At 43.8% G+C, this 27,071-nt stretch overlaps 1 protein-coding gene across 15 annotated transcripts in view; it reads right to left on the reverse strand.

Annotated features, from left to right (window-relative positions):
- The window catches only part of HDAC9 (histone deacetylase 9), a 698,100-nt gene that overhangs the window by 446,531 nt on the left and 224,498 nt on the right, over positions 1–27,071 (reverse strand). For 14 of the 15 annotated variants that reach the window (XM_027872084.1, XM_027872079.1, XM_027872078.1 and 11 more), the window contains 3 exons: positions 6,084–6,325; positions 2,068–2,236; positions 756–882 (listed from right to left, as the gene is read on the reverse strand). In XM_027872084.1, the coding sequence (XP_027727885.1) occupies positions 756–882; positions 2,068–2,236; positions 6,084–6,325 (538 nt within the window). The remainder of the gene's footprint in view (positions 1–755; positions 883–2,067; positions 2,237–6,083; positions 6,326–27,071) is intronic. The other variant, XM_027872076.1, reaches the window with a different exon arrangement.

Consider the following 27,071-nt stretch of genomic DNA (forward strand, 5'->3'; position numbering starts at 1 on the left):
AGACAGGGTGCTTGCTTCTCTCTTCCCTGTGAAGGTCGTAAAATATGCCTAAAGCTGGCCAGCACACTTTTTCTTTTCTTTTCTTTTCTTTTTTTTTTTACAAAAAGATGAATGAAATTTTAAGAATCTATTACACCTTCTTAAGGTATAATAATACTTAACAATACTGTCCTCATCCTCTGGCCAAAGGACCCCTCCCTGAAAACACATGCACCATTTTAAACAAGGAAAGCATTTTAACGTCTATGTCCATTTCATTTGCAGAAATATAAAAACACCAGTGGCTATACATTATAAAAACAGCTCTCCCTTACTCTTTGAGAGTTAGAAACCAAATAATTCCAAAATGCAAAAAGCAAATTTAATTGCTGCAGGTATTTTTTTCCCTAGAATTATTTTTTTTATTGTTGAAATATAAGTGTCATAGATTTTTAAATCCATAACGGGTCGACTACTACCCTATTTATTCAACAAATAAATTTACACAAAATCCCACTTTGTCAAGTGTGTTATTCTACAGACCAGATGCAATTTGTGAATTAAGTTGCTCTACACATCCCAGGACCGACCAATTCATCACTTATCTCTTCTGGAGGAAATATTTCTCTTTGGTCTTCTCGCCCTAGTAACCTATGGGTTTTAGCCTGTGGCTTTGGGCTTCAGTTTTGGAGTTTCGTTCCCAGGGCACCCGCCAAGGCCGATTATGGGAGGCATGCAAGGGTGGTGAAGGAAAACAGCTGGACACAGACACCTACGTGTACCAGAGCTTGGGGTGGCGGCTCACGGAATGGTTCTTTCCGTTAGTGGGAGAATCCTTGGTGGCTGACTTGCTCAGCAGGAATTCCTGAAGTTTCTGCTTCACCTCTGTACTCGCCACTGCTCCTGTATCACACAGACACACACAGTGTTTGAGCCGGGCTTGCTGTCCTTCCCCAAGAACGTTCAAAGAAATAAAACACAGCAAAATAAAATAAAATAAAAATAAATAATATAAATAAATAAAAATAAAAGCCGGAAACCCACCCGCCCCAGGCAGCAAACAGAGCTTCTCTGCTAGGAAAGAAGCAGCTTTCAGATGCCAGACCCCAAACAAGCCAAGCCCGGGCACGAGGCTCTTCAGCAATCTGAAAGCATTAGTTGATCGCTGGACATGTAAAATCAACAAGAAGACTTCATGATTTGGGGAATTCTTATCTCTCCAGCTTCGCTTTTTTTCAAAACGGAAAATGGTTTCAAAGGATTAATACACTGAAATTGACAACTTTAATTTCCCGAGCATTAAAGAAATGCGTTGGGAGGTGAGGTGGGGGCGGCTTTATAACCAGCAGTTTGGGGGAGGAAGGGATCGTGTTTTCTGGATTTCTCATCCTCTATCACTATTACAGAGGGTCTATAAATTTGTCAAATTCATTCATTTAAAGGGGAATTTAAAATGGATCAATATTTTACCAGGCCCAGCTAACGAGCCTGTCCTGTCCATCTCAGACCACCGTTCATCTTTCCGTAGCTCATGCTGCTCGGCCCTTGGGAGGTGAGGCAGCCGTGAGCAGCGTCCCCAGCTCGAGCTAGCGCACGTGAAGCTCGGCTCCAACCTGCTTTCAAACCGGCCTCATTCGGGGAATTATTTGGATCTGTCTCCCTCTGGTGGCTGTCGCTTTGCAGCAGCGTACCTCAAGCCTGGAAGCATCCCGGAGCAGGGACGGGTGCAGAAAAACCTGGAGGCTGGGGGAAAGGGGGCCAGCCAGGGTGGGGAGACCCAATTAGGGAGAGCTCTCCACACAAAGACACCGAAGTGCAAACTTATCAGGCCTCCAATCACGCAAAATGGGCTCAGGCTCATTGTCGCGCACTCCCACGCCATCCCCACGGCTGTGGCAGCGATGCCCAGCGAGTGAAGCTCTAGCTTTAAGACTCTCGTCTTTCGTTGATTTTTCACGGGAACCGGACAAATGTGAGAAGGGCCATTTCCTTTTCCCCACCAGAGTCTTTTGTGAGTGAGGACAGGCCAAGCCCAGAGCTGGGGCGAGGGGCAGGGAAAGGGACCAGCGGCTGGGCCAAGCCTCTTACGTTCTCTGCCTCTCTCCTTGCCTCGGAGAGGGGGCAGCTGCTGCTGCTGCTGCTGCTGCTCCCGCCGGTGTCTCTCCACCTCCTGCTCCTGCCGCTGCTGCTGCTCTAGCTTCTGCTCCTTCTCCAGAAGCTCCTGCTGCTGCTTTATGGCCAGAAGTTCCTGTTGCAACTTGCGAGAAGAGAAAGACGTGAGAGTTTGCAATGGGCTCGGGTCCTCCGGCCACGGCCGGTCCCCCTGCCGTCAGCCAAGCTGGGGTCTTCTCTCATCTGGGCTGCTAGGGAGCTTTTCTCTTCTGGGTTAATGAACTCAAAGCGAAACACCATCAACAAGGGGGAAGGGAAAGAGAATGATGAAGAGAGAGAGGGAGGGAGGGAGGGGGAGACACAGAGACAGAGACAGAGACGGAGACAGAGAGAGAGAGGACAGAAAGTAGGAGGGAGAAAGAGGAGAAACAAAGAGAGAGAATGGGAGAGAGAGAAGAGAGAGAAGAGGAGAGAGAGGAGGAGAGAGAGAGAGGGAGAGAGAGGAGAAAGAGAATGAGAGAAGGAGAGAAGAAGAGAGAGAAAGGAGAGAGAAGGAGGAGAAGAAGAGAGAAGAAGAGAGAGAGAAGAAAGAGGAGAGAGAAGGAGAGAGAGGGAGAGAAGAAGGAGGAGAAGAAGAAGAAAAAGAGAGAGAGAAGGAGGAGAAGGAGGAGAAGAAGAAGAAGGAGAAGAAGAAGAAGAAGAAGAAGAAGAAGAAGGAGAAGAAGAAGGAGAAGGAGGAGAAGAAAAAAAGGAGAGAGAGAAGGAGGAGAAGGAGGAGGAGAAGGAGAAGAAGAAGAAGAAGGAGAAGGAGAAGGAGAAGAAGAAGAGAGAGAGAAGGAGGAGAAGAAGAAGGAGAAGGAGAAGAAGAAGGAGAAGGAGAAGAAGAAGGAGAAGAAGAAGAAGAAGAAGAGAGAGAGAAGGAAGAGAAGGAGGAGGAGGAGGGGGAAGAGGAAAGGAAGAGGACAGCAGGGAGAAAAAGAGAAGAATGGGTTGGCAAAGAGAAAAACAAATGTGGGAAGGGAGAAAGGAGAAAGAAAAGTGAGTGGCTGGCCTACATAGTGTATACACAAAGCTTTTTCTCATAACCACATTCTCCCATCTTGCTTCAGAAGAGAGGTAGAAATCTGAGTGAACTGGTACAACTGTGCCTGAAGAGAAAGTTCAAATTCCACCGACTTGGATTCGGGCAGTTCACAAGAGAATTGTTCCCCAGCACTCCAGCGGGCCTGTGCACCTAACCTCTCCCCCTCAGCTTCCTCTTCTCTGGAACAGCAGCCCCCAGGGGCTCACATAATCACCAAACTGCCGATTGGGGCATTGCCCGGGAAAGGGGCCTGGCCATCAGAGCACACTGGCATGGTTTGTTTGTTGTTCTTATTCCTTCCCTTAATTGTCAGGCCAATGCTCTCCCAAGCAACTTCCAGCTGCCTTGGCCTCCTGCGCTAGAACCCGGGCCACAGAGAGGGACAGAGGCCGAACAAGCAGCAGGCATGCAGCAGGCTACATCCTCGGGGACAATCAGCCGCTCGCTGTCTCGCCAACTCTGGGCCTAAAACACGGTCCTCATTAATATGCACGTGGAATGAGATCTCAACATCCTGACTCTACTGAATTTAAACCTCCAAAGTGGGCAACAGCCAGGCCCTCAACAAATGTATTTCATGGAATTTGCTTCAGGACCATAAGAATACATATCTGTGTGGGTGTGTGTATGTTTGTGTGTATATGTGTGTCAGTGAGGGTGAGAGTATATGTGTGTACGTGGGTTGTGGAAAATGTGAGTATGTGTATGCGTGGGTGTGTGTACATATGTGTGTCTATGGGTGTGAGCATGTGGATGTATGTGTGTGTGTGTGAGTCTGTGTGTGTCTAAGTGGGAGCGTGCATAAGGGTGTGAGTGAGTCTCTTTTTGGTTGGACCTGTGAATCCATCTCTGTGAACGATTTCTAAAGCAAGTCCCAAAGCTGAGACTCAAGGGAGGTGCTGAGGCGGTGGTCTGTCACAGGACATCACGGTGCACTGGAAAGAAGGCTGAAGATCCAGTCCCAGCCCTGGTACTCACTTCCCGTATGACCTTGGGCAAGCCCCTTTACCCTTCTGAGCACCCTTTTCCTCATCTGTGAAATCAAAGGTCCTTCCCAGCCCTAAATCTGGTCTCCTTCCACATCTTCACAGGCATCAGGGCTGAGTCATGGGACAGCAGCATCGGAAACTGGGCAGCAGAATGGGAACTCCCCTTGACTTCTCTCAGCCTAGAGGCTCTTCCATCCCCCAGGGGAAGATCTAGTCATGGTGGCTGGTGCCATTTTGGGCAGTCCTCTTGATCCCGTGCACTCTCAATTAGTAATGACCTTCATTTGTTTTCTTCTATAACTTCTCTACTGTCCTAGCCCCAGTCAACAAGCATTTATTAAGCACCAGCTATATGCCGTTTTTGCCCTCAGGAAGCTTACATTCTTTCTAGCACCTTTTCTCTCTGCCGCAAACAAAACATAACTGGGGTCCTCAAAAGTATGGGAAGGACTCCCCTTCCTTCACAAAATCAGCTGGTCCCACAGAGGCTTGGCCTTGTTTGTTTGTCTTTCTTTGCAGCCCCCAGAGGGCTCCAGGGACCCCTAACATACAGAGTGATTGAACCATCTTCAAATGGTCACTCTACAATGATACACAACTCCAGAGGAGCTACACACATCCAGTGGGGTAAGACTCTCTAATGGCATCTCTTTCATGACAGAGATGGGGATTCCCAGAATGCAGTGCTCAGGGTCACGGGCCGATGGCATTAGAGCTAGAAAGGACTTCAGAGCCAAAGTCGAAGCCATGCTCTTTCCAGATGAGGAAAGGGAAGCCCAGAGAAATGAAGAACTGGCCCAAGGTCACACAGACAGCATGGGTTAGGTCACTGTCACTCCAAGACCAGGTACCACACCATACTGCTTCTTACATCATCATCATCATCATCATCGTCTTGGTCGTCCTTGTGGTGATCATTATTATTAATATTAACAATAACAACAAGCTTGGCTAACAAGCTTTAAGGACTATACACAAGATTCAGACCAGGTCTCTGACTCCCATTAGAACACTTCTTCCGCTATACCATACTGACAGCTGCTAATTGTGTGACCCTGAGCATAGAGCCTACCGAGGCCTCAGTTTCCTCATCTGTAAAATAAAGGAGACGTCTTCTTTTGTGAGGAAAAGGACCTAGAAACCAAGAGGGTGTCCATCAATTGGGGAATGGAAGAAAATGCTATGGAATATAAACATGGTAGAATACTGTTGTGCTCTAAAAATGACGAAGAGGACAGTTTCAAGGAAACCTGGCAAGATCTGTATGAACCGATGAAGAAGGAAGAGGAACAATTTATATTATAACAACAATGTTGTAAAGATAAACACACTGACCAGCTGCAATTCCAGAGGACTCATGATAAAACCTGCCATCCACCCTGTGACGGAGAGGGGACGGCTTTGACTTGACTGAGACATATTTTTGGACACGTCCAGTGAAGGAATTTGCTTAACTATGTATATTTCGCCAGAGGATTTGTTTTTCATTCTTTCTCAAGGTGGGACAGATGGGAAGAGCAAAAGAGAAGGCAGTTGTTTTTTATTTTTTACAAATTAAAAATTTGATTCAAAATGAATTCATCACAGCAGTCGTTCCAGGCCTATGTTACAGTATAGTAACATAGTATACACTATAGTAACATGGGCTGTGTGAGCCTGTGTTACAGTTCACGTTACTTCTCCTTCCTAGCACCAGCAGCAGGGTTTCTCTGCTGCCGGAGACCCACAAGACTCATGGATAAGTCTAAGGTCCCGGCTCCTCAGAAGAGCTCGGGGCAGAATAGGGCCAGAGTTCCCCTGTCACCCACCTGGCCATGTCTGCGTATTGCGCCAATCCCTCCTGAGTCCCCCGACCACGCCCGGTCATGAGAGGAGCCCCCTCCCAAAGCCAGGAGAGGGGAGAAGAGAGCGCGGGCTACCTTGATGTGTTCCTGTAGTTGAGCCTGGTGCTGCCTCGTCAGGTTCTCGTGCTGCTTCTGGAATTCTGCGATGAGCAGCTGCTTCTGCAGGTGCTGCTGCTGCTGGATGAGAAGAAGCTCCTGCTGCAGCTGCTTCTCCCGCAGCACAGGGTCTACCATGGGCATCATCATTCTGAGGTCCGTCCTCAAGTCCAAGGGCGTGACGGGGTCCAGAGTCACGGGAACCTCCGACTTCACCTCCACTGCAGGGCAGAAGGGAACAAAGACAGAAGGGATGACGACAGCAGCTGGGGAAACACCTTGAAAGCCCAAGCTCTGGGGGGAGGGGTCCACAAAAGCCTAGGAGTCACTTCTATGCGGCTCAGTGATGGTGGATGTCAAATCAGGCAAAAGGAAGGTTTACCAGAGAGAAAAACATCATGAGATGACAAACACGCCCCTGGAATCCAGTGGTTCTAATGTCTGCAAACAACATAACTAGGGTCAGGCGAATGGAGCTTCTTCTCAGGGTACTGAATATCTGATAGCACTCACAGACACTCTGCATCTTGGAAACAACAAAGCTTAGAGCCTAGGTAGCAAGATTAAAGCTTCATCCCCATCTGCTGCTGCACCACATTTACAATCGCATCCACACCCCAACAGTGGTGTATACCTCAGAATCCTGATCAAGGGGCCTATCCTCCCCCTTTAAGTAAAGACATACGTTGGGCCACTTTTGTGATGCGTGACGTAGGTGCAAACGTTCCAGTTACAGTTCGAGGCACAAATATGGGCCTTGGGAGCATCTGTGTTGTCTTTCAAAAGGAACATGGGATAAAACAAATAGAAATAATGCTGAATGTGGGTGTGAATCCTGAAACCTGACTCTAGTTCTTCTGCTTCTCTAGGTCTCACTTTCCTCAACTTAACTTGATGGGGTGAAATAAGTGACCTTTAAGAATGAGCCTCTGGGAGGCAGCTAGGTGGCGTACCGCATAGAGCACCAGTCCTAAAGTCAGGAGGACCTGAGTTCAAATCCGGCCTCAGACCAAACTGTGTGTGACCCTGGGTAAGTCACTTAGCCCCAATTGCCTTTAAAAAAAAAAAGAGCCTCTGGGGTAAGTGGATCAAGGAAAGGAATCATACTGGAAAAGGAAACTGACATGGAACATAGTAAATTAATTAATTCAGTAGAACATTCGTCTTACATCAAATGTGACTGAGAGATCTCTAAAACAAAATGAAAGAAAAGTCAGTTTAAAACAGAAAAAGGTGATGGCAGGGAAGGAATGAACATTTATATTCCCTACTATGTGCCAGGCACAGTGCTAAGCATTTTACAAATATTATCTCATTTGATCTTCACAACAACCTTGGGAGGCAGGAGCTATTATGATCCCCATTTTACAGATGAAGTAACTGACACAGACAGCAGTTAAGTGACTTGCCCAGGTCATAGAGCTAGTAAATGTTTGAGGCAAGATTTGAATTCAGGTCTTTCTGAGTCTAGGCCCAGCGCTCTCTCCACTGCACTACTAGTTGCCTCTAGGATAGAAGAGTTAGTGACTCCCCATTTCTTCTTTTTTAAATCGAAAGCCCTGCATAGTCTGGCTCCACACCATCTTAGCAGACTCATCCCACATTATTTCCCCAAATACAATCTGCATTCCAGTCAGACTGTACTAGTCCCCTAAAAGACAGCCCTTCCCCCTCAATGCCTATACACAGTTTGCTGCCCCTGCCCCCCTCTACCCACCTCTGCCTCTTGGCAGCCAGGGTTTACTTCAAGACCAGACTTAGGAGAAAGCTCTATATGAGGCCTCTTCTGATCCCCTCCCTCCAATTGTTACTATTCTCACCAGTTATTACTCGGTATATATTGTGCCTTCACTAATGTGAGTGAGTATATGCTGTCCAGACCCACTTCCAGTAGAATGTAAGCTTCTTAAGGTCAGGCACCATCTCTCTTTTGTCTCTGGATCTTCGTACCTAGGACAGTGTCTGCACGCAGCAAAGACTTAATAAACACTTGCTTGACTTGGTGACGAGAAGTAAGTCATATATATCAAAGTAACACCTCCAAACGGCACAGAATCACAGAATCTGGTGAGATCCGAACCTCGGGCCCAGTTTAAACAGGAAAGGAGCCCTTGCTCTACGATACTGGACGGGGGTCAGGTGGTTATTCAGCCTTTGCTTAAAGATCTCTAACAAGGAAGAGAGAGCTCCACATTGCTGGCTGTACATACATATACATATGTATGTATGTATGTATGTACAAGTATATATACACATGTATGCACGTGTAACATGCACATATATTTTACTTTAGTTTGACATTCATTTTTATTGAGTTCCAAATTCTCTCCCTCTCTCCCAAACCTCTCCCCCTTTGAGAAGGCAAACGATATATCAATTATATATGTGAAGTTATACAAAACATATTTCCTTATTATTCATGTCGCAAAAAAAGAAAGTAAAAAAATTTATACTTCAATTTGTACTCAAGAGTTCATCCATTTTCTCCCCAGAGATGGATAGCATTTTTCATTACAAGTCCTTCAGAATTGTCTTGGGTCATTGTATTACTGAGAGTAGCTAAGTCATTCACAGTTGATCATCATACGATATTACTGTTACTGTGTACAATATTGTCCCGGTTCTGCTAACTTCACTTTGCATCAGTTCATATACATCTTCCCAGGTTTTCTGAAAGCATCCTGCTCATCATTTCTTATAGCACATTAGTATTCTGTCATAATCATATAAATGAACTGCTATAAATATTTTTGTATATGTGGGTTCTTTTCCCTTTTCATTGATCTCTTGGGGATATAAGCCTAGCGGAGGTATTGCTGGATCAAAGAGTATGCACTTTTATTAGCACTTTGGGCACAGTTCTACATCATTCTCCAGAATGGCTGGATCAGTTCACAACTCCACCAACAGTGTGCTAATGTTCCTATTTTTCAACATCCTCTCCAACATTTGCCATTTTCCTTGTCTGTCAGGTTAACCAATTTGATAGGTATGAGATGAGACCTCTGATTTTTTTAATTTGCATTTCTCTAATAGTGATTTATAACTTTTCTTTTCCACATGACCATCAATAGCTTTGACTTCTTCTGAAAACTGCCTATTCATATATCAACTGGGGAATGTTTCTTATTTTTTTTTAATTTGGCCCAGTTCCCTATATATTTGAGAAATGAGGCCTTTATCAGAGAAACCTGCTGTAAACATCCCCCCCCCATTTCTTGTTTTCCTTTTAATTTTGGCTGCATTAGTTTTACTTATACAAAACCTTTTCAATTTCAATAATCAAAATTACCCATTCTACTTCCTGTGATCCTCAGTATTTCTTATTTACTCATAAACTCTTCCCTTATCCACCAATCTGACAGGTACATTTTTCCACGCTCCCCCAATTTACTTCAGATATCGCCCTTTGTGTCTCAATCACTTATCCATTTTGACTTAATCTTGGTATTTGTTGTGAGGTGTTGCTCTACGCCTAGTTTCTGCTGAATTGCTTTCCAGTTTCTGCAGCACTTTTTTTGCCAACTGTTGAGTTCTTGCCCCCAAAGCTTGGGTCTTTGGGTTTATGAAACACTAGATTCCTATGGTCATTTGCTATTCCTGACCCAGTAGCAGACCGTTTTCATGATTATCCCTTTGTAATCCAGTTCTAGATCTGCAATTGCCAGGGACAGCTGCACTTTTGAACTGTTTTCATTATTAGCAAAGTTTTCCTGTGGCCCCTTTGCAATGTCCCCCATGGCTGCTGGTTCTGCCCTCTGAAACTCAACAGAAGAACTTAGCTGCCTCCTTGTGAAACAGCCCTTTCAATACCTCAGTGCAGCTCCCGTGGTTCCTTTCATTCTTCTCTTCTCCAGGCTAACTATGACCAGATCCTTCCACGGAGCCTCATCTTCCATGGACTCAAGGCCCTTTCATAACCTGGCTGCCCTCCTCTGCACTACTTCCAGCCATCGATGTACTTAACCGGGGTTCCCAGGCCAGGCGGCTGAAGTTCTTCCTAAATGAGGTGGTGACAAAAGCCTTCATTCTATAAACACATGAGCAGGAGCTTTCGGTGCTCCTTGTAATCTTGGGTTTCCACATCTGCCAATGGGTTGGCTTTAACCTCAAAGACACTTTTCCACTCAGAGAGGGAGGCTTAAGTCACTTCTTCGCCCTTATCAGAGATGTTGTCAGAGGGATGCCTTTCAAGCCTGACTTGGACTGGATGAAAGAGGAGTTTCCTTTCAATTTTACAATTCTGAGGTTACCTCCAAATAGCCAGTCCTGGATAACGTCAATGATAACCTCTCCTCATCAGAGTTCAAAAGGCCATACTGCAACCTCTATTCTTTATGTGGAAATCCCAATAAACAGAGGTCAGAATTCAGCCCTATAAACACACACAGAACTTCACGTTTAAAGATGCATGGGGTATAGGAGACCCCACATGTCTATTTTGTCTGGTTTTCTTATAGTCAATAAACTGGAAACATCAACCCTTTAAAACATGCGCATGGGCGCATACATGCATGCACGCGCACACACACACACACACACATACACACACACACACACAATTCTCTCCCCTTTCCAATAAACCCCCCAAGCCCCTGAACCAGTTACTGTAAACCTCAAAGAGTAATTTGCCTTCTTAACCTGCTATCTCAACAGAAATGATTGGGTCTAACTGCTTGCTTTTATTCAGAGTCTAATCACTAAATTGTGAAAAATCACCCTCAACTTACCCAAAGTGCTAGTGATTATAAATAATTGCCCCAGACCGAGAGAAAGCGGCAGGCAGGATCCCAGCCTTTCATCCAATTTATTCAGCAGCCATCCACATTCCATTTGTCTAGACTAAATATAGCAGCGTTTATACAAGAAATCAGGAGTGCTACCCGGGAGCAGGGGAAAGACATGAATATTTCATCAAATACAGGGCGGCGTGGCAATCAGCAGATGGACGGAGGAGCTCGGGGCTGGTCATCTCTGGCCTGATGGACACAGGCCTGCTCCTTGAAAAATAGCTCATTTCTAGCCAGTCTTCATCAGGTCGTGGAACTGAAGGCATCTGTTCTGGGTTTGGTTTGGTTTTTAACATAAATTGTGACAAAGGCCCATCCCACTCAAAAGAGAGTAATAGGATTTGTTACACCACTGCTGGAGTTGGCTGCTTCTGGACGTTGCCTTATGGAGGATTCTCGTACCCGGCACAGGACGGCTCAGAAAACCACTGTCCACAGCTGCCAAGTCACCACCATGAGCCAAAATGCAGCCCACCAAGAAACACCAACCAATGAGCATAACCCCAGGAGGCAGGAGGTTAGCTCTATCATCAGCAGAAGGTACACTTTGCGTCTGCAGGGATTCAAATTTCTCCAGGAGCAAGTGGCTGGTTGTATAGAGATAGAGAGAAACCAGACGTAGGAATGGGACAGGGAACTCCCAGGTGAGGGATCGCCCTTCACCAATGCAGGTCAAGACCTTCTTTGTCACTCATAATCCTAGAGAATTGCCCAAAGCACTGAAAAATGAAGGAACAAAATTAAACTTCATTCTATTCTACTCAAACTACAGCTTTTATTAAGTGCTTCTGTGCCTAGTACTGTGCTAGGATGTGGCAACACAAAGGTAAAAATAAAAATACTCTTCCTTTCATGCATGAGCTTATATTCTACTGGGAGATAATAGCATGATCGTAGATAAAGTAATAATAATAATAATAATACATATATATACACACACACACATATACAAATGTACCATTTATACATGTATACACACAGAGAGACATACATACATACATATGTACATATATACACAAATACACACACACACACACACACACACATAATGTGTGTGTGAGTAAATTAAATAAAACAACTGGAGAGACCAGAGTGGCATCCTTGTAAGATGTGGCTCTTCAGCTGAGCCTTGAAGGCAACAGCCAGGGGTTCCTAGAGGCGGAGGTGGGAAACAAGGGCATTCCCAGTTGGGAGGATGGTATTTGGGAAGGCAGGAGAGGAAATGCTCTGTATGGAGGACACAACAGAGGCTAGCTAGTCTGAAACACACCGCACGTGTGTGTGTGTGTGTGTGCGCATGCATGTGTGTGCACACGTGTGTGCAGGAATCGCTTTGTAAAGTTAATTCAGTATAACACATCACTGTGTAGAACGGGTCGCCGTCCACATTCCCCTATCCCTTCGTGCCGGGCCGGGAGTTCTGTTGCTCCTTCCACCCACTTCCTGGAACTACTCAAGGCCCACCTTCTACAAGAAGCTTTTCCTGACCTCCCTTAAGACCAGCACCTTCTCTTTGTGAAGGATCTCCAGGAAGGGACAAAACATGGAAAGCATTGATTGTCAAAAATGAAAAAGTCACAAACGACATTTCTTTCTCTGGGGAAATTAGACAGCCTTAGAATTCTGCCTCTGTGCACGGATGACAGGCTATTGAACTCCAGGACATCTAAGGCCTCTTCTTACTCCAACACAGTGGAGAATAAAACATTTTTATATAGAAATGACAAAGTGAGGGTCTTCTTGCTTCTTTCTGCCATTCCTGGAGCTTTGAATGTCTGAGTTAAGTCTGAGTTACCCAGAATGTTTATGGAATATGATGCATGAGCTGATGAATTCAGGTAACTGATAGTTATCAGGTATGCTAATTTTATGAGAATTTGTAAAAAGTCATTAGTTACTAGGTTCGGACCTAGAATAGCCCTTGAAGTTCATGTGGTACCATTGCTTAAATTTATAACTGAGGAAACGGAAATCCCAAAGTAAAGTGATTTGTCCAAGGTCTTGCCAAATAAGTTCCCACTAAAACTACCCCGATGCCCATTAAATTTTAAGATTTATTGACATATTTTGTTTTGACAATAAACTCTTCACAAGAAACACTCCAAAATACCTCAACTCAAAATGCACATTCCCTGTAAACAGTGAGGCAAAACCACCACAGATCTCACGTGCCATTTTCCATTTTTGTAGTTTAGCAGTTACTGACGGAAAGGAAAAATGTATGCTTTGCTTTGATTGCAAGGTACTGGCCACCACTTTGTCTTTTCTCTGATAACTCATAAGACATTGATCATTAATTAGATACCACTTGGAATCCAACCCCACTTTTTCTGCTTCTTCTTTCTTCTTCTTTTGTTGTTTCTTCTTTCATGATGTCCCTCCTATTCATTGTTTACAATCCATTTCCATCAGTACCATTCCATTCCAGGCCCTAATGACCTCAAATCTGCCCCACTGTAATAATCCCCAACACTGGTCTTCCTGCTTCCAGTCTCTTCCCCACTCCAATTAACCATCGCCAGATTGAGCTCCCTAAAACACTGTGTTGCCAATTTCATTCTTCAATCAAAAACCTCCCTTGGCTCCCCACAGCCCGCCAAAAAGAGCCCAAACTCTTTAGGATGGCATTCAAGGCTCTTCACACCCAACCCACTTCTTCAATTTTATTTCCCATCACTATCCTGTAGAGAGCATCTGCTCCAAAGAGTGGACGAATAGAACTGCGTTGGTTAAGGCTCGCCATGTGCAATGCACCATGCTGCACCCTGGGGGTATAAAAGCAAGACAGTACCTGCTCTCATGGAGCTGACATGCCAATGGTGAAGGCAGCCCATATGGGAGGTATCAACTGCAAGTCGGGTAGAAAGGTCCTGTGGTCTCTGGGGTGCATCTTTGATGTTATTTCCAATGATAAAATCATATTGGTTTCTCATACTGAACTATTTGACAGTGTCAAGGATGTTAGCGATAAGGGCTTTCTTTTCTGGGTCTCTAGTAGCTGTGGCAGTCGAGGATGTAACAGTCGCAGCGCTGCAGGGGCTGTTGGGAGGTCAGACTTCCACAGGGGCTGCTCCCCTGGACCACAACTACCTCAGCCAAGCTACTAGCAGGGCCAGGGGTCTGCAGGATGTTGCTACATTAGGTACATCCTTCCCTCTCCACCTTCACTAACGTGGCATCTACCATCTAGAAGGCCACTCCTTTCTTCTGCATTCCTCTTTTGCATTCCTGCCTTTCAGAAACTCTGCATTCTATCCAAACTGGCCTGTTTGCTGCTTCCGCAAGTCATCCATCCATTTCTCACCTCTTGGTCCACTTGCTTGAAATGCACTCTCTCTTTATGTCCTCTTCCCAGAATCCCTTGCTTCCTTTAATCCTGAATTTAAGTACCTCCCCCATCCTCTTAGCTGCTAAGGCCTTCTTCCTCAAATTAAATTTACTTATGTATTAACATGCTGTATTAGCATGTAAGATTTTTTTAGGGAAAGATTGTTTTTCTTCCTGTCTTTGAAGTCCCAGCATCTTATCTTGACATATAGCAGGTACCTAAAAAGTACTCCTTGAATTGAAATGAAATAGATACATAAAAATAAAAGGTAGAAATGTAGGAAACTCCAAAAAACCGAACTGATTTTATCAGAGCTCTTTAATTTTGTTTTCAAACGAGAACTTCTCCAAGTCATTTCCAAAGAATGATAAGGACTCAACAAAAAACCTCCAAGGTTTGTTTATTAAAAGGTAGATTATTTTTTTCTCAGTGGTCACTGAAATCTGTCTTTTAGGTCAATATACAGTATAAATACATGCTAATGAGATCCTCATCTCCCTTCTGCAATCCGTGCCTCAGAAGCCTCCAGAAGAGGAGACACAGAGGCATTGACAAACATCCCAAACCGACCCAGACAGGAAAAGAAAAATAAATTAGCGGTCCCGATTTCATAAACACTCGTGAAATGTGACCTCTGTGTATATCACTACGTGTAGATTACTTTAAAATACCACAAGTGGCTCCCTACCACTTCCATGATCAAATATAAAATCCTCTGTTTGGCATTCAAAGCCCTTCCTCACCTGCCCCCCTCCTCCCTGTCCAGTCTTCTTATATCTTACATACTTGGCAGTCCAGTGAAACCGACCTCCTTGCTGTTCTCCGGGCCAGATGCCCCATCTCCCAAACTGGGGCCTTTTCACTGGCTGCCCCCAAGCCTGGAACGCTCTTTCTCCTCCTCTCTGCCACTTAATGTCCCTGGTGTTCTTCAAGTCCCATCTAACATCCCACCTTGTATAAGATGCCTTTCCTGATTCCCCCTTAGTATTAATGAATTCCCTTTGTCGATTATCATCCTATATATATATATCTGATTTGTACAGGTTTTTATTTTGTTGTGGTTTTACACATTGTCTCCCTCATTAGACTATGAGCTCTATGAGAGAAGGGATTGTTTTGTTCTTCTCTGCATCCTCAATGCTTACAGTAGGTGATCAATAAATGTTAACTGACTGACGGACTTCATCGTGACATCTACTAAAAAAAACTCATCAAATCAGAGATTTTTTTCACACAAAATAAGGTTACTGGCTTACCTAGAAAGCACTCCCTCCCACGTGATCTTATCAAAGTTAAGTATTTGCTATAGCGATACATTTCACATGAGAAATAGACATCACAAATGAAAAGTAGGACAAATACAACACCACCAACCAAAGATCAAAGAGTAAGCTGGGTTGTGATTCACCATTATCTTCTTTTCCAGGTCTTGGAATAGGAAAAGGGCAGAACTACAAACATCTGAAATATCAGTGGTCCTTGAAATATTAACTTTGGATTAAGTCAAATGAATATTTTAATCAAAGTCTTTGCTATTTTGATTTGATTTGGTTTGGTAAACTCACCATTTTGAATTGAACAGACACTAACACACACACACACACACACACGTTACCAAGTAATTTGTAAGATGTACTTGCCTCTTAACAGTTACCTGATCTTCCTGCTAATCTGTTAAGATAGTAAAAAGCTTCCTGAAGGGGGCAGGAGAATTGGATTTCTTTTTCAAATGTAGGCTTATATTTTTACATTTACTATGTATTTTCATATCTGATATTACCTGAGCCTTTAATGGATCCATGATTTCAATTGGATGCGATTTTCTATGTGTAATATTGTGTATCAAAAATGCTTCAGCCATTACAGAGGGATTTTTATGTTGTTATGCAGTTGTTTTCAGTTGTGTTCAACTCTTTGTGACCTCATTCGGGGGTTTCTTGGCAAAGATACCGGAGTGATTTGCATTTCCTTCTCCAGGACATTTTACAAATGAGGAAACTGAGGCAAACAGGGGTAAGTTTCTTGCCCAGGTTTAATTTCCTACATAGATAGAGGTCAGAAAGCATCTGCATTCAGAGTTCACTTGGCTGACAAAAGAACGTTATCAATCAAATTATCCCTCCCTGCCACATCTGGTATCAATGATAAAACTACTCTTTACACATCAAATTTGTGACCTGTAGCCTTTCTTCTATGATCAAAGGCATCACTCATAAATGTAGGGCAAAGAACTAGGTAGATTTTTCTAGAATTTTCTTTTTGAAGTTGCAAAAAAGCCACAGTTATAAAGATAGCAGAATAAAGGCCTTATTTCTACTCACTCTTGCCATTTAAAACATTTGTGGCTTGTGATATCAAGGAAGGAAAAGCCCTTCCTGAAAAACGGTGGATAAGAGCCTGTGTTCATAAAGAGCCTCCCAGCTCCCAAGGTGCTTTACTTCCATGGTGTCACCAGAATCTCACAACACTGCTATAAAACAAGTCTTCAATGGCTCCCTATGTAACATACACAATTCTCCTGTTATTTAAAGCCCTCCACCATCTGGCTCATACCTGCCCTTCCAGTCTGGTTTCCCATTATTCCCTTTCACACACTCTCTCTTCCAGTCAAACTGGTCAACCAGCAGGCTGTTCTTTATATATGCCATTCCATCTCCCATTGTTTTTGCGTAGGTTATCGCCTGTGTCAGCCATGATCTCTCCCCCCACAGCTCCCCTACCCTTAGAATTTACTTTCCTTCAAAATACAATTCAGATGCCACCTTTGACATCCACCCAAGCTTCAGTGTTCTCCACCTTCCCCCTCCATAAAGTTACTTTGTGAATACTTTGCACTAAACCTGACTGTGTATATTCTACACGTTTCTTCTACCTTACCCTTCCAGTAGAAAGGATTCTCCCAGAGATCAGGAACTGGGCCATTTAGGTCCCGGTACCTGAAGCTTACTCCCTACTGGGAGGAATAGGCTATGTACCCAGACAGGGAAGTACAAGATAACTGGAAGGAGAAAACCCTTAACAGCTATCGGGTTTGGGAAAGGCTTCCAAGAGGAAGTGGCACCCGAGCCGAGCTTTGAAAGAAGCTAGGGAACCCAAGAGTAAAGGCAAGGAGAGAAGGCATTTCAGGGCACAGGGACAGTCAAATCAAAAACATGGAGGCAGGAAACTGCATGCCACAGGTGGGTCAATTTGGCCGTACTGTGGACTAAGGTCCTGAGTAAACTAACAAATGTGTTGTTGTTTTATTTTTTAATAAATTTGCATATACTGTTATTTCTACCTGCAAAGAGCCTACTTTTTGATCATCACATATCAATATTTTGAACATAAATTTGATACCATAGAATCCCTCATATTTTCAGACATTTTTGCCTTTATCTTTCTCTATACAGTAGAGATGAAATGGAATAATATAATGCTAGACACAAAATAACTGCACATTGAACTGAATTTCTACTTTAAAATATGGTTTCAAGCTGGATTTGATTTGTATAGATATTTCCACAAGAATCATACTAAAGAAAGGAGAAATTCTATGAATACAAATAAGCCAACCCACAGAATCATATATCTGGAGCTGGGAAGTCTCTCAGAGATTATCTAGTCCAAAAATTCTTAGCAAATTTTCTGTCATGGACTTCTTTGGTGAGCTTTTATGCTCCTTCACAGAAGGACGTTTTTAAATGCAAAAAATAAAATAAAAGATATATAGGATTTTAAGGGAAATCAGTTTTATTGAAATGCAGCTATATACATGTATATGTGTGGATTTAAAGTTCATAGATCCCAAGTTAAGAATCCCTGATCTAGTCCAGCTTCCTCATTTTTATCTGAAGAAACTGAGGCACAGGGAAGGTCAGTGATTTACTCAAAGTCCCAAGTAGTAAGCATCAGATCTTCTGACTCCAGAACCTGTGTTCTTTCCATGATAGCGCATATTTTAGAGAATTCAACATTTAAATCATTTTAACAAGTAAACATTTAGAAATTAAAAAATCAAATAGTGAAACGACAGCATATCCCAGTGTTTAACAGTGCTATAATTCTATTTACTTTGTCCTGAATACTGGAGACCACTAGGTCTTAAGGAAACACTTCAGGCCTTTATCAGCAATCCCAGTTGTAAACTGCACTTTATGCCAGAGGAAATGACCAGTTTCCAAACCCCCAAAGAAAATATGGTTCCTCTAAGAAAATAGCCCCGGGTAGGTTGAAATTTTGTGGAAAGTTTTGTTATCTTAAGAAAAAAAATTAAAAAGCAACATTTTTAGCAGATATGATTGACTTAGGTGAAAATAAATATGCCCCAGACCCTTTTGTGTTCCCCAAAGCCTGACCAACCCTGTTCTCATCTCACTTGGGGCCAGTGTGTCATCTGTCTTCTCCAAAGTCCAAAGTCTGTCTCCCTCCAGTACAATCCCAGCTACCAGATGACATTTCACCAGCTTAAGAATTCATCACAAGAAGACATATCAAGAATCTTTTCATTCCTTTAATCTACAGCTTTTTTAAACTGTTGGCTTCTCAAAGTACAAGGCGTATATGAAAATGGGCTTGGGAGCTGGTCCAGTGGGTGCCATGAGTTACTGAATACAAGGGATGTCATAAGAACTAGGTTAAATCTTTGGCTTTACCACTTAATGTCACACTTGTGTGATGTTGGTAAATCATTTCACCTGTTGGAGAACCAGGTTTTTTCCTCTATAAGATTAGGGAGTTCAAGAAGGGTGACCTCTAAAGTTTCACTTAGCTTTAAATGATGCAATCTTCTGTTATTTTATGCAGAGAACAAAAAAAAACACTTTAACTATTGGGGTCATTTATGACCCCCTTAAAAATGAAACAAAGATAGGGAAGTTGTATTTCTCAATACAGTCAAGGGCAAAAGTCAACCCAAATTCAACCTTCCAGTTTAGAATCTGTTTCTTCTTCCAAAGCCCTACCTGGTAGGTTGTTTCACATTTTTCTAGTTTGTCTGATTCAGTTACAACAAAGAACGTTTTGTTCTTTCTCTCTGAAACATGGAATCATCATCATCATTATCAATGAAATGGTTAAGCTCCAATAAATAGGACCAAAAGGTCCTCCATGATCAATATCTACACGAACTTGTTAACCAAAGACATTATCACAAGTCCATGAGATATGTGCTGCAAATGGATTTATTACAAGACAAAGGTACTCCACCAATAACAAAGAAATGTCCAGTCCATGGAGACTCCTCTGCAGAAATGGCAGGATTGACGACAGCGATACAAGACCAAGGCACTGCTACCAGAAATGATGAAAACGTCATTCTTAAGGAGTCTAACCTGCTGACTCATCATGATGTCCTAAGGTAACTCTCAAAACTATTCACCATGTAGCTCCTGAGAGCAAAAAGAGTGACACTTTCTGAATACCTAGAAAGACATTGATCAAGTGGCCAAATTACACGCCATGAGATTGCTGGTCTCCATAAATAAAGACAAAAAATTTTGGAGCTATGATACAAATCCCAAATTATCCAAATTAAGGGGGAACATGATGAAGGAAGGTGGCCTTCCTCATGACATCACCTTCTACCAGGAAGGGACTGAGGGTGCTTTCCATGGATCTAGAGAAGATGAGTTTTGCATCCCAATATTTGGGTTCAATCACAGAAATCAAATCCTGATCAACAGAACCCCAAATTAGATGTAAACAAACAGTAATACAGTGAGGACTTGTCCCAAGATTGTTTTCATCTGAATGTTTTCAAATCATAAAATAAGAACTATAGTAAAAAAAAAAAATAACAACAATAATAATAATACCTGACATTTGTGTAACACTCCAATCCTGTTACACAATCAATAGTGTATCAAAGCCCTTCCAATGCTTTTCTTACATTATCACATGTGGGTTTCACAGCTCTATATAGAAAGTGCTAAAGATATTACCCCCTTGTTTCACAGATAAAGAAACTGAGGGTCTAAGAAGGTAAATGACTTGTACAGGATCCAACATCCAGTAAGTATCTGAGGTGAGACTGGAAGCCAGCTCTGTCAAGCAGTCAGAGATCTTTTATCTACTATCCTAGAGATTCCTCTCTAGAACCCTTAGAGGTGGTATTCCACAATCCCCTAACTTCTTCCTGAAAAGAGAAGTCATGGTGCCCTAGAATCCATAATTTTCCCCTCAGTTCTTGAGCATTTGGGGAAAACAGTTCCCATCATCAACGTCACCTCCAGCATTATTATTGGTACTGCCTACAGTTCTGGACTCCCACTTATTGAATGGTACCTGGCATCTCTCGGAGCCATCCTAACTGCCTTTCAGCAGCTAAAAGGGCCAGAATTAGCCCTGGAGCTTGGGGATTGAAGGCCAATAATCTCCAGTACCACTGACTGAGCCCAAGCATGACCTGTGGGTGTTGACCTACCACCCTTTGTTCACAGAACAAATCAGAGTAGAGAAATTCCTTTAAAAAAGAGAATGGACATAGAAACAGAAGCATACGCTCTGGATCCACACTACCAATAGGCTGAAAAGGTCTATGTTCATGGGTAATAATTATGGAGTCACTGGGAAGTATCCCCTCTGTTGTATTCTGCTCTTAGTCTTTGGCCCCTTTAATCAGACATCTTAATATCTGTTAAACATAAAATGTCTCCAGGAGAGGTACCATTGTTACTCACGTACATTTTAATGTGAATAAAGGGTGTGAGTTTAAATCCAGCCTCAGACACTTACTAGCTATTAGACCTTGTTCAAGTCACTTAGCCTTGGTTGCCTCAGTTTTCTTATCTGCAAAATGGGGGTAATGATAGAAACTATCTCCCAGGGTTGTTGTGGGGATAGAGTGAAATAATATTTGTAAAGTACTTTGCAAACTTTAAAGAGCTTTACAAATATAGCTATCATAAATCCCGCGAAAGCCATATGGAATCTTTTCCATCAGAGAAGTCTCATTCTCCTGAAGATCCATTCATTAATTCTCTACCTACTGCTAGCATGCCCTCTCCTCAGGCCTCCCTGGCGACAGCACAGGGCTCCAGCCTCCAAAGGTTCCACGTGAGTAGCCCTCCTCCAGACAATCACCCTTGCTCTAACTCAGTCATTGTCCAGGGAAGAGGCCACCTCTTACCTGCCTCTGCAGGTGCTCCATCTTCTCGGGAGCCACAGCTACTGAAGACCCAGCCAGGAAAGCACTCACCATCAAAGTTTTTGGCTTCGCTAATGGTTCAACACCAGAAATGGACACGCTTTATCAACAGAAAGACCTGGAAGAAGAGGCTTGACTCTAAGGACCTGCCAGGCCTTTCCACCTGTCTTGAGACGGAAGCTTCCTCTATGCGTTGGCTTCCCTGTTCAAATCCAAGCTCCCCGAGAGCTTCTTATGAGAGCTTTCTTACTATGTAAAGGGCGTCTTGTTGGGTGCTGGCGACATCAGGACCAATGATTCCATACTCCTTGCCCTCATTTACCAGGGGCTACAACACATCCACAGATGAGTAAAGCAAGGTTAATTTGGAAAAGAAGACGATATAGACAACACCTCTCTGGAAGAGGTAATACCTGAGCTCCCCAGGAAGAGGGGGATGACCTGGGCAAGTGAAAAGACAGAATGCAGAGTTCCCAGAAGAACTGTGAATCCAGCTTGGCTGGAACACGGAAAGCACGAGGGGGACTCCCATGCCACAAAGATGGAGACGTAGGCAGGAGGCAGATTTAGGGAGAGGGGGCTGGGATCTTCAACACCTACCTAAGGATTTTGCATTTCATCCCGGTGCTAACAGGGAGCTATGGAGTGCTTTTGAGCAGGGGAGCAATATGGTCAGACCTGGGTTTTAGAAGGATTAATTTGGCAACTGTGAGGAGGAAGGATTGGAGAGAGAAGAGTCTGAAAGCTTTTTCATTCCCCTCCCCCCCCAACTTGGCTTCAAATCATTGCTGTTATTCTCAGTCCAACTGTTCCAGACATATGTTGGCTGAACTAACAACGGTAAACACAGCGGGCTGTCTCCAATTTAGTGCTGATTAAGTCATCTTGTGAACAAGCAGAGTTAGGATTCTAAGATGTGAAGGGGAAAAAAAAATCACGTCAGAAAATTCCCCTCCCTTTGGAAACCAGTCGCTGAGAAGACAATTAGTTTGCTGACCAACAAGCCATGGGGGTGCCTTGTCATGACACCAGCCTCAAGTTTGGAGACAGAACTCAAAAATCAGTCAGGTCGAGGATACCCCCAAAAGGAGTCTGTCTGGCCCTGGAAATCCTGGAATGATGAACTCATCTGCCCTGGGGAAAAGCACACACAATGATGAACGAGCTTCCCGAAAATCTGTAATCTGTCCCACCCATTCTGGGATGGGGGCTCCAGAATCCATTTATCATTAATTATCACATTTTTGCCACTTAACTCTCCATGTGGCAAGCTGGGTATTACAGTACCTATTTCCACACCTGTCAATTCTGAGAGAGATAGGCGGTTAGGAGTCAGGCAGGAACTTCGCGGTCAAGGGGTTGGCTCTGGGCAGATTGCAGATGTTTGATTTTGGGGGCAGAGCATCCCAAGGTTATAACATGTGAATTACTTTATACAGGCCATTCATTCTCTGAGCATTCTTTGAGCACCTCCTGGGCTCTGGAGATACAAAGGCAAAAAGCAGACAGCCCCTGCCCTCTGGGATCTTACCTTCTCCAGCATGTGCACAGTTCAGTGAATTCAGAACGTGTATGAAGTGATTTTAGATGGAAGTGGCAGGCTCAGGGTAGACTTCTGGTAGGGGAGGCTTGTGAGCTGAGCTGTCCAGCATGCTGAATATGCCAAGGCCCAATCTGGCATTCCAGATACCGGGACATAATGACAGCAGCTTCTGTGTGTATTCTACACTGGATTTTTAGGTTACAAAATCTTTTCAGTAGTCATCAGTAAAAAGTGATTCTCTAGTTTCCTCAGTGCCTTTGTCTGGATCCCATTATCACCTCTCTCACGAAGGACCCTGATTCACACTTTCATTTTAACTGTTGCATCCTCCTCATTAGACTGTAAGCTCACTGAGGGCTAGGACTCAGCCATACTTATCTGGGTATAGGCAGTGCTTGCCTAACCCTGCACCTCACATACAGTATGTGATTAATAAAGGTTCATTAACTTGAATTTTCTAGTGGAATCGCAAAACAATCGAAAGAGACAGGCCATGCAAGTATTATAATAAATTTATACATAAGGCTGAGGAAGAGGGATTAAGTCTCTTGCCCAGGTCACCTTTATACAAAGGGAGCAGAGGTCAATGGCTTTAGCCTAGATCTCCCAACCACAACACTGACGCGTGTGATGTATGGCCGAGTCTCCATCTCTCCCCACGCCTCCCTGTTGCTAAGAACTGTCTCTCAGCCAAGCAAATATGACTGATTCTATCCAACCAATTAACTCATTAAGCTGTCCAACCAGGCTAAGGTTTCCAAGCAACCAGAGAGAAACAGTATGGAGTAACTGGAAATCCCCTCAGGGCTGTTCAAAATTACTGGCTCTGGTGTTGGTCAATGATGACCTGTCCTTATGTCAACTGAGCAACTGAGGTATCAACACACTTTGGAAAATGAGAATATTTTGATGTGGAAAGAGAGCTGGGGTAGAGAGGAGGTGAGTGAATAGAAGGAGAGACAGATAGAGAGGAAGAAGGCTTCTTTACAGGCTCCTTAAGCCCTTTAGTCATTCTCTCCCAGGTGCTGAGGTAGGTGAGACATAAATGGCCATCAGACTGGACCAGGTAGAAGGGCCAAGCAGCACGACTTGGAAGGAGAAGAGCGGATGTACGCAAGCCAACTCAGGAGGAAAGAGGGAAGATACAGCCACAGTCCCCGGGCAGGATGAGATCTGAGGACACAATTTTGTAAAAGGTGTTTCTCAACACTCACACACTCATCAAGCTCAGGTCTATATAGTGGCTCCTTCCCTTGATGTTATTACAAGATGTCTCCAGACTGTAACTGGGGTGCACCCACCATCCCACCTCCTTCTGGCACTGAGTGGACTTGACTAGACACTCTAAGACTGTGGTGTGCAAGAGGTCAGAGAGGGGAGATGACCATCTAGTCCAACTCCCTTGCTTTATGGAGGTCCGGTCAGTTTCCTATTCCAGCATGAGAAGAGAAATAAGCCATTTTTCCTTGAACTTCTTATAATACTGGATAATATTGTTGTTTCACAGTGTTTTTGGCTAGGCAGTGGGGTTAAGTGACTTGCCCAGAGTCACACAGTTAGTAAGTGTTATTTGTCTGAGGTCAGATTTGAACTCAGGTCCTCCTGAATCCAGGGCCGGTGCTCTATCCATTGCGCCACCTAGCTATCCCCTACATTTTTCAAAAAAGCTTTATTCTGCCCCCACATTGATTTCTCATTTTTATCAGAATACAAGCAAACAGGCTTCTTTTGGGGGGAGAGGGTGTTGATAAAACCAAGGATTATTGTTTACTCCTCTTCTACCCCTACTTCAAAGGGGTAGGCAATGTGGCACAATGAAGGTATGCTTGGAGTCAGAGGTCTGTGTTCAAATTCTATCTCTCTTACTCCTTACTAGGCAGTTCAGTGAATAGAACAGTGGGCCCGGAGTCAAGAAGTTCGAATCGAGCCTCAGACACTGGCTGCATGATCCTGGACAAGTCACTTAACCTATGTCTACCTCAGTTTCCTCAACTGTAAAATGGGGATAACAGTTCCTATTTCCCACAGTTGTCATAAAGCTCAAATGAGGTATTTACGAAAACACTTCACAAACCTTAAAGTGCTATATAAGTGTTCAACTCCTCCTCCTCCTCCTCCTCCTCCTCCTCCTCCTCCTACTACTGCTGCTGCTGCTGCTGCTGCTACTACTACTACTATTACTACTGCTGCTGCTTCTGTTGTTGCTGCCGCTGGCACCCCTGCCACCTCTGGATCTCCTGGCCATTCACTTAATCTCTCCAGCCCCCCATGAGGGGTGGGATTATTTAACCTTTACAAGTCCTTCCAGCTCTACACTTCTGCTCCTATGATCGACAAGCTGCCATATTGGAAATGTCTATAGGCACGCTTAACCACAGTCCACTGCAATGAAATAAACGCTAAACGAATATGTTGTTTTAAATTTGATATCCCCAAAACGAGCCATTCTTGAACAAAGCAAATGGGATGAGATGAGACAATGCAGGCGATGCTTTCCACAAATGCCAGCTGGCATGATTTTCATCTCCTTAAACTAACTTTACATCTCTAAAAGGCAAGGAAACACAATCAGGGACATTTCAGTTTTTTCCCTCCAAATTTCCATACTCTCATCTCCCCAAGGAAATTGTTCTTTCCTCATGATTTTAAATTTTCTTACAATTTTGCCTTTTTTTCCCATCAGTTGGGATGAAAGAGTCACTATTCTTGATGTGGAGGGTTAGACTATCAAAGAGAATAAAAGTTATTCCCTAGCTTTAGTGAATGAGTGAGTGAATGAAAGAATTAAAAAGCATTTATTAAGCACAATGTGAAATTCGCGGTGATAAGGGATGGGGACAGAGAAGCAGGATGATCTCTGATCTCAGCAGGCTCCCATTCGGATGGTCCTGGAGACGGCACACAGGGAAAGCTTCAGTTTCAAGTCCGATGCAATGGCCCAGAAGGAGGGGTCCTTAGGGTCAGGCCTTTTCCTTGAAGTCATTTCCATTGATAAAGCCATATCTATTTCTGGTGTGAAGCCATTAACAAAGCCAAAGACTTTGATGGTGAGATCTTTCCTTTCTGGGTCTTGAGTAGCTGTGGCTCCTGAGGAGACAGAGCACTCGAAGAGGGAGGTAATAGACTTCGTCTTCCCTGGACAATGACAAGGTTGGAGACAAAGCTTGTGCTTGGAAGGAGTGTTATTACTACCACTAAACTCCTGCATCATGCTTACTACATCCGACAATTATTATTTCACTTGATCCTCACCACAATCCTGGCAAGTAGGTGCTATTATTATCCCCATTTTACAGAGGAGGAAACTGAGGCAAACGTAGGTTAAGCGACTTGCCCAGGGTGATATCTGAGGCTGGATTTGAACTCAGGTTTTCCCAACTCCAGGCCCAGCACTCTAACCACTTGGACACCAGCTGCCTCTCTCCTAACAACCTAAGAGGCAGGAACAACAGGAATTCTTACGCCCATTTCATAGCTGAGGCTTGGCAGGGTTGACTGACCCAATATCACCCATGTAATCAGTGTCCGAGGTGACCCCATCTCTCCCTGATTCCAAGGAAGGCCCTTTGTTTGCTACATGCAACCTCTCTTGTTGCTCTGTTATTGTTATAAGGGTCAAGGGGCAAGATCTGGCCTGGGTGGGCAGCCATGCAAGATTATGTAGGCCAAATGTAGGACAGGTCTTCTTCATTATTACTTCTATCCAGTCTCTACTTATCAGATCACTGTCAGGCCTTCAGCTTGATACAGCCTGTGAATAACCAGCCTGGTTCAGAAAGTATCAACATCGCCTTCAAGAAAGTTCCACCATTTAATATCAGACTGGGATTTTTTTTTTTAATTTGGCCCAGGTCATCAAGGGTTCTGCCTGGAGTCAGGGAGATCTGAGTTCAAGTTCAACCTCAAACACTCGACAGCTTTGTGACCCTGGGCAAGTCACTTATCTATGCCTCAGTGTCCTTGTCTGTAAAACAGGAATAATAATAATTCTCAGGGTTGGTGTGAGACCAAACGAGATAATATTTGTAAAGCTCTTAGCACACTGCCTGACATATAGTAGGCACTTAATGTTTGTTTAGTTAAATTATTATTCTGGTGTATCATATGCTTCTGTGAGGTCCCAGTTGGCTCTTGGAACCCTCCACCATCTAGCTCCAGAACTACCTTGGCAGACACTAGT

Source organism: Vombatus ursinus, unplaced genomic scaffold (genome assembly GCF_900497805.2).
Source record: "Vombatus ursinus unplaced genomic scaffold, bare-nosed wombat genome assembly UNPS02014799.1, whole genome shotgun sequence".
Taxonomy (NCBI): Eukaryota; Metazoa; Chordata; class Mammalia; order Diprotodontia; family Vombatidae; genus Vombatus; species Vombatus ursinus.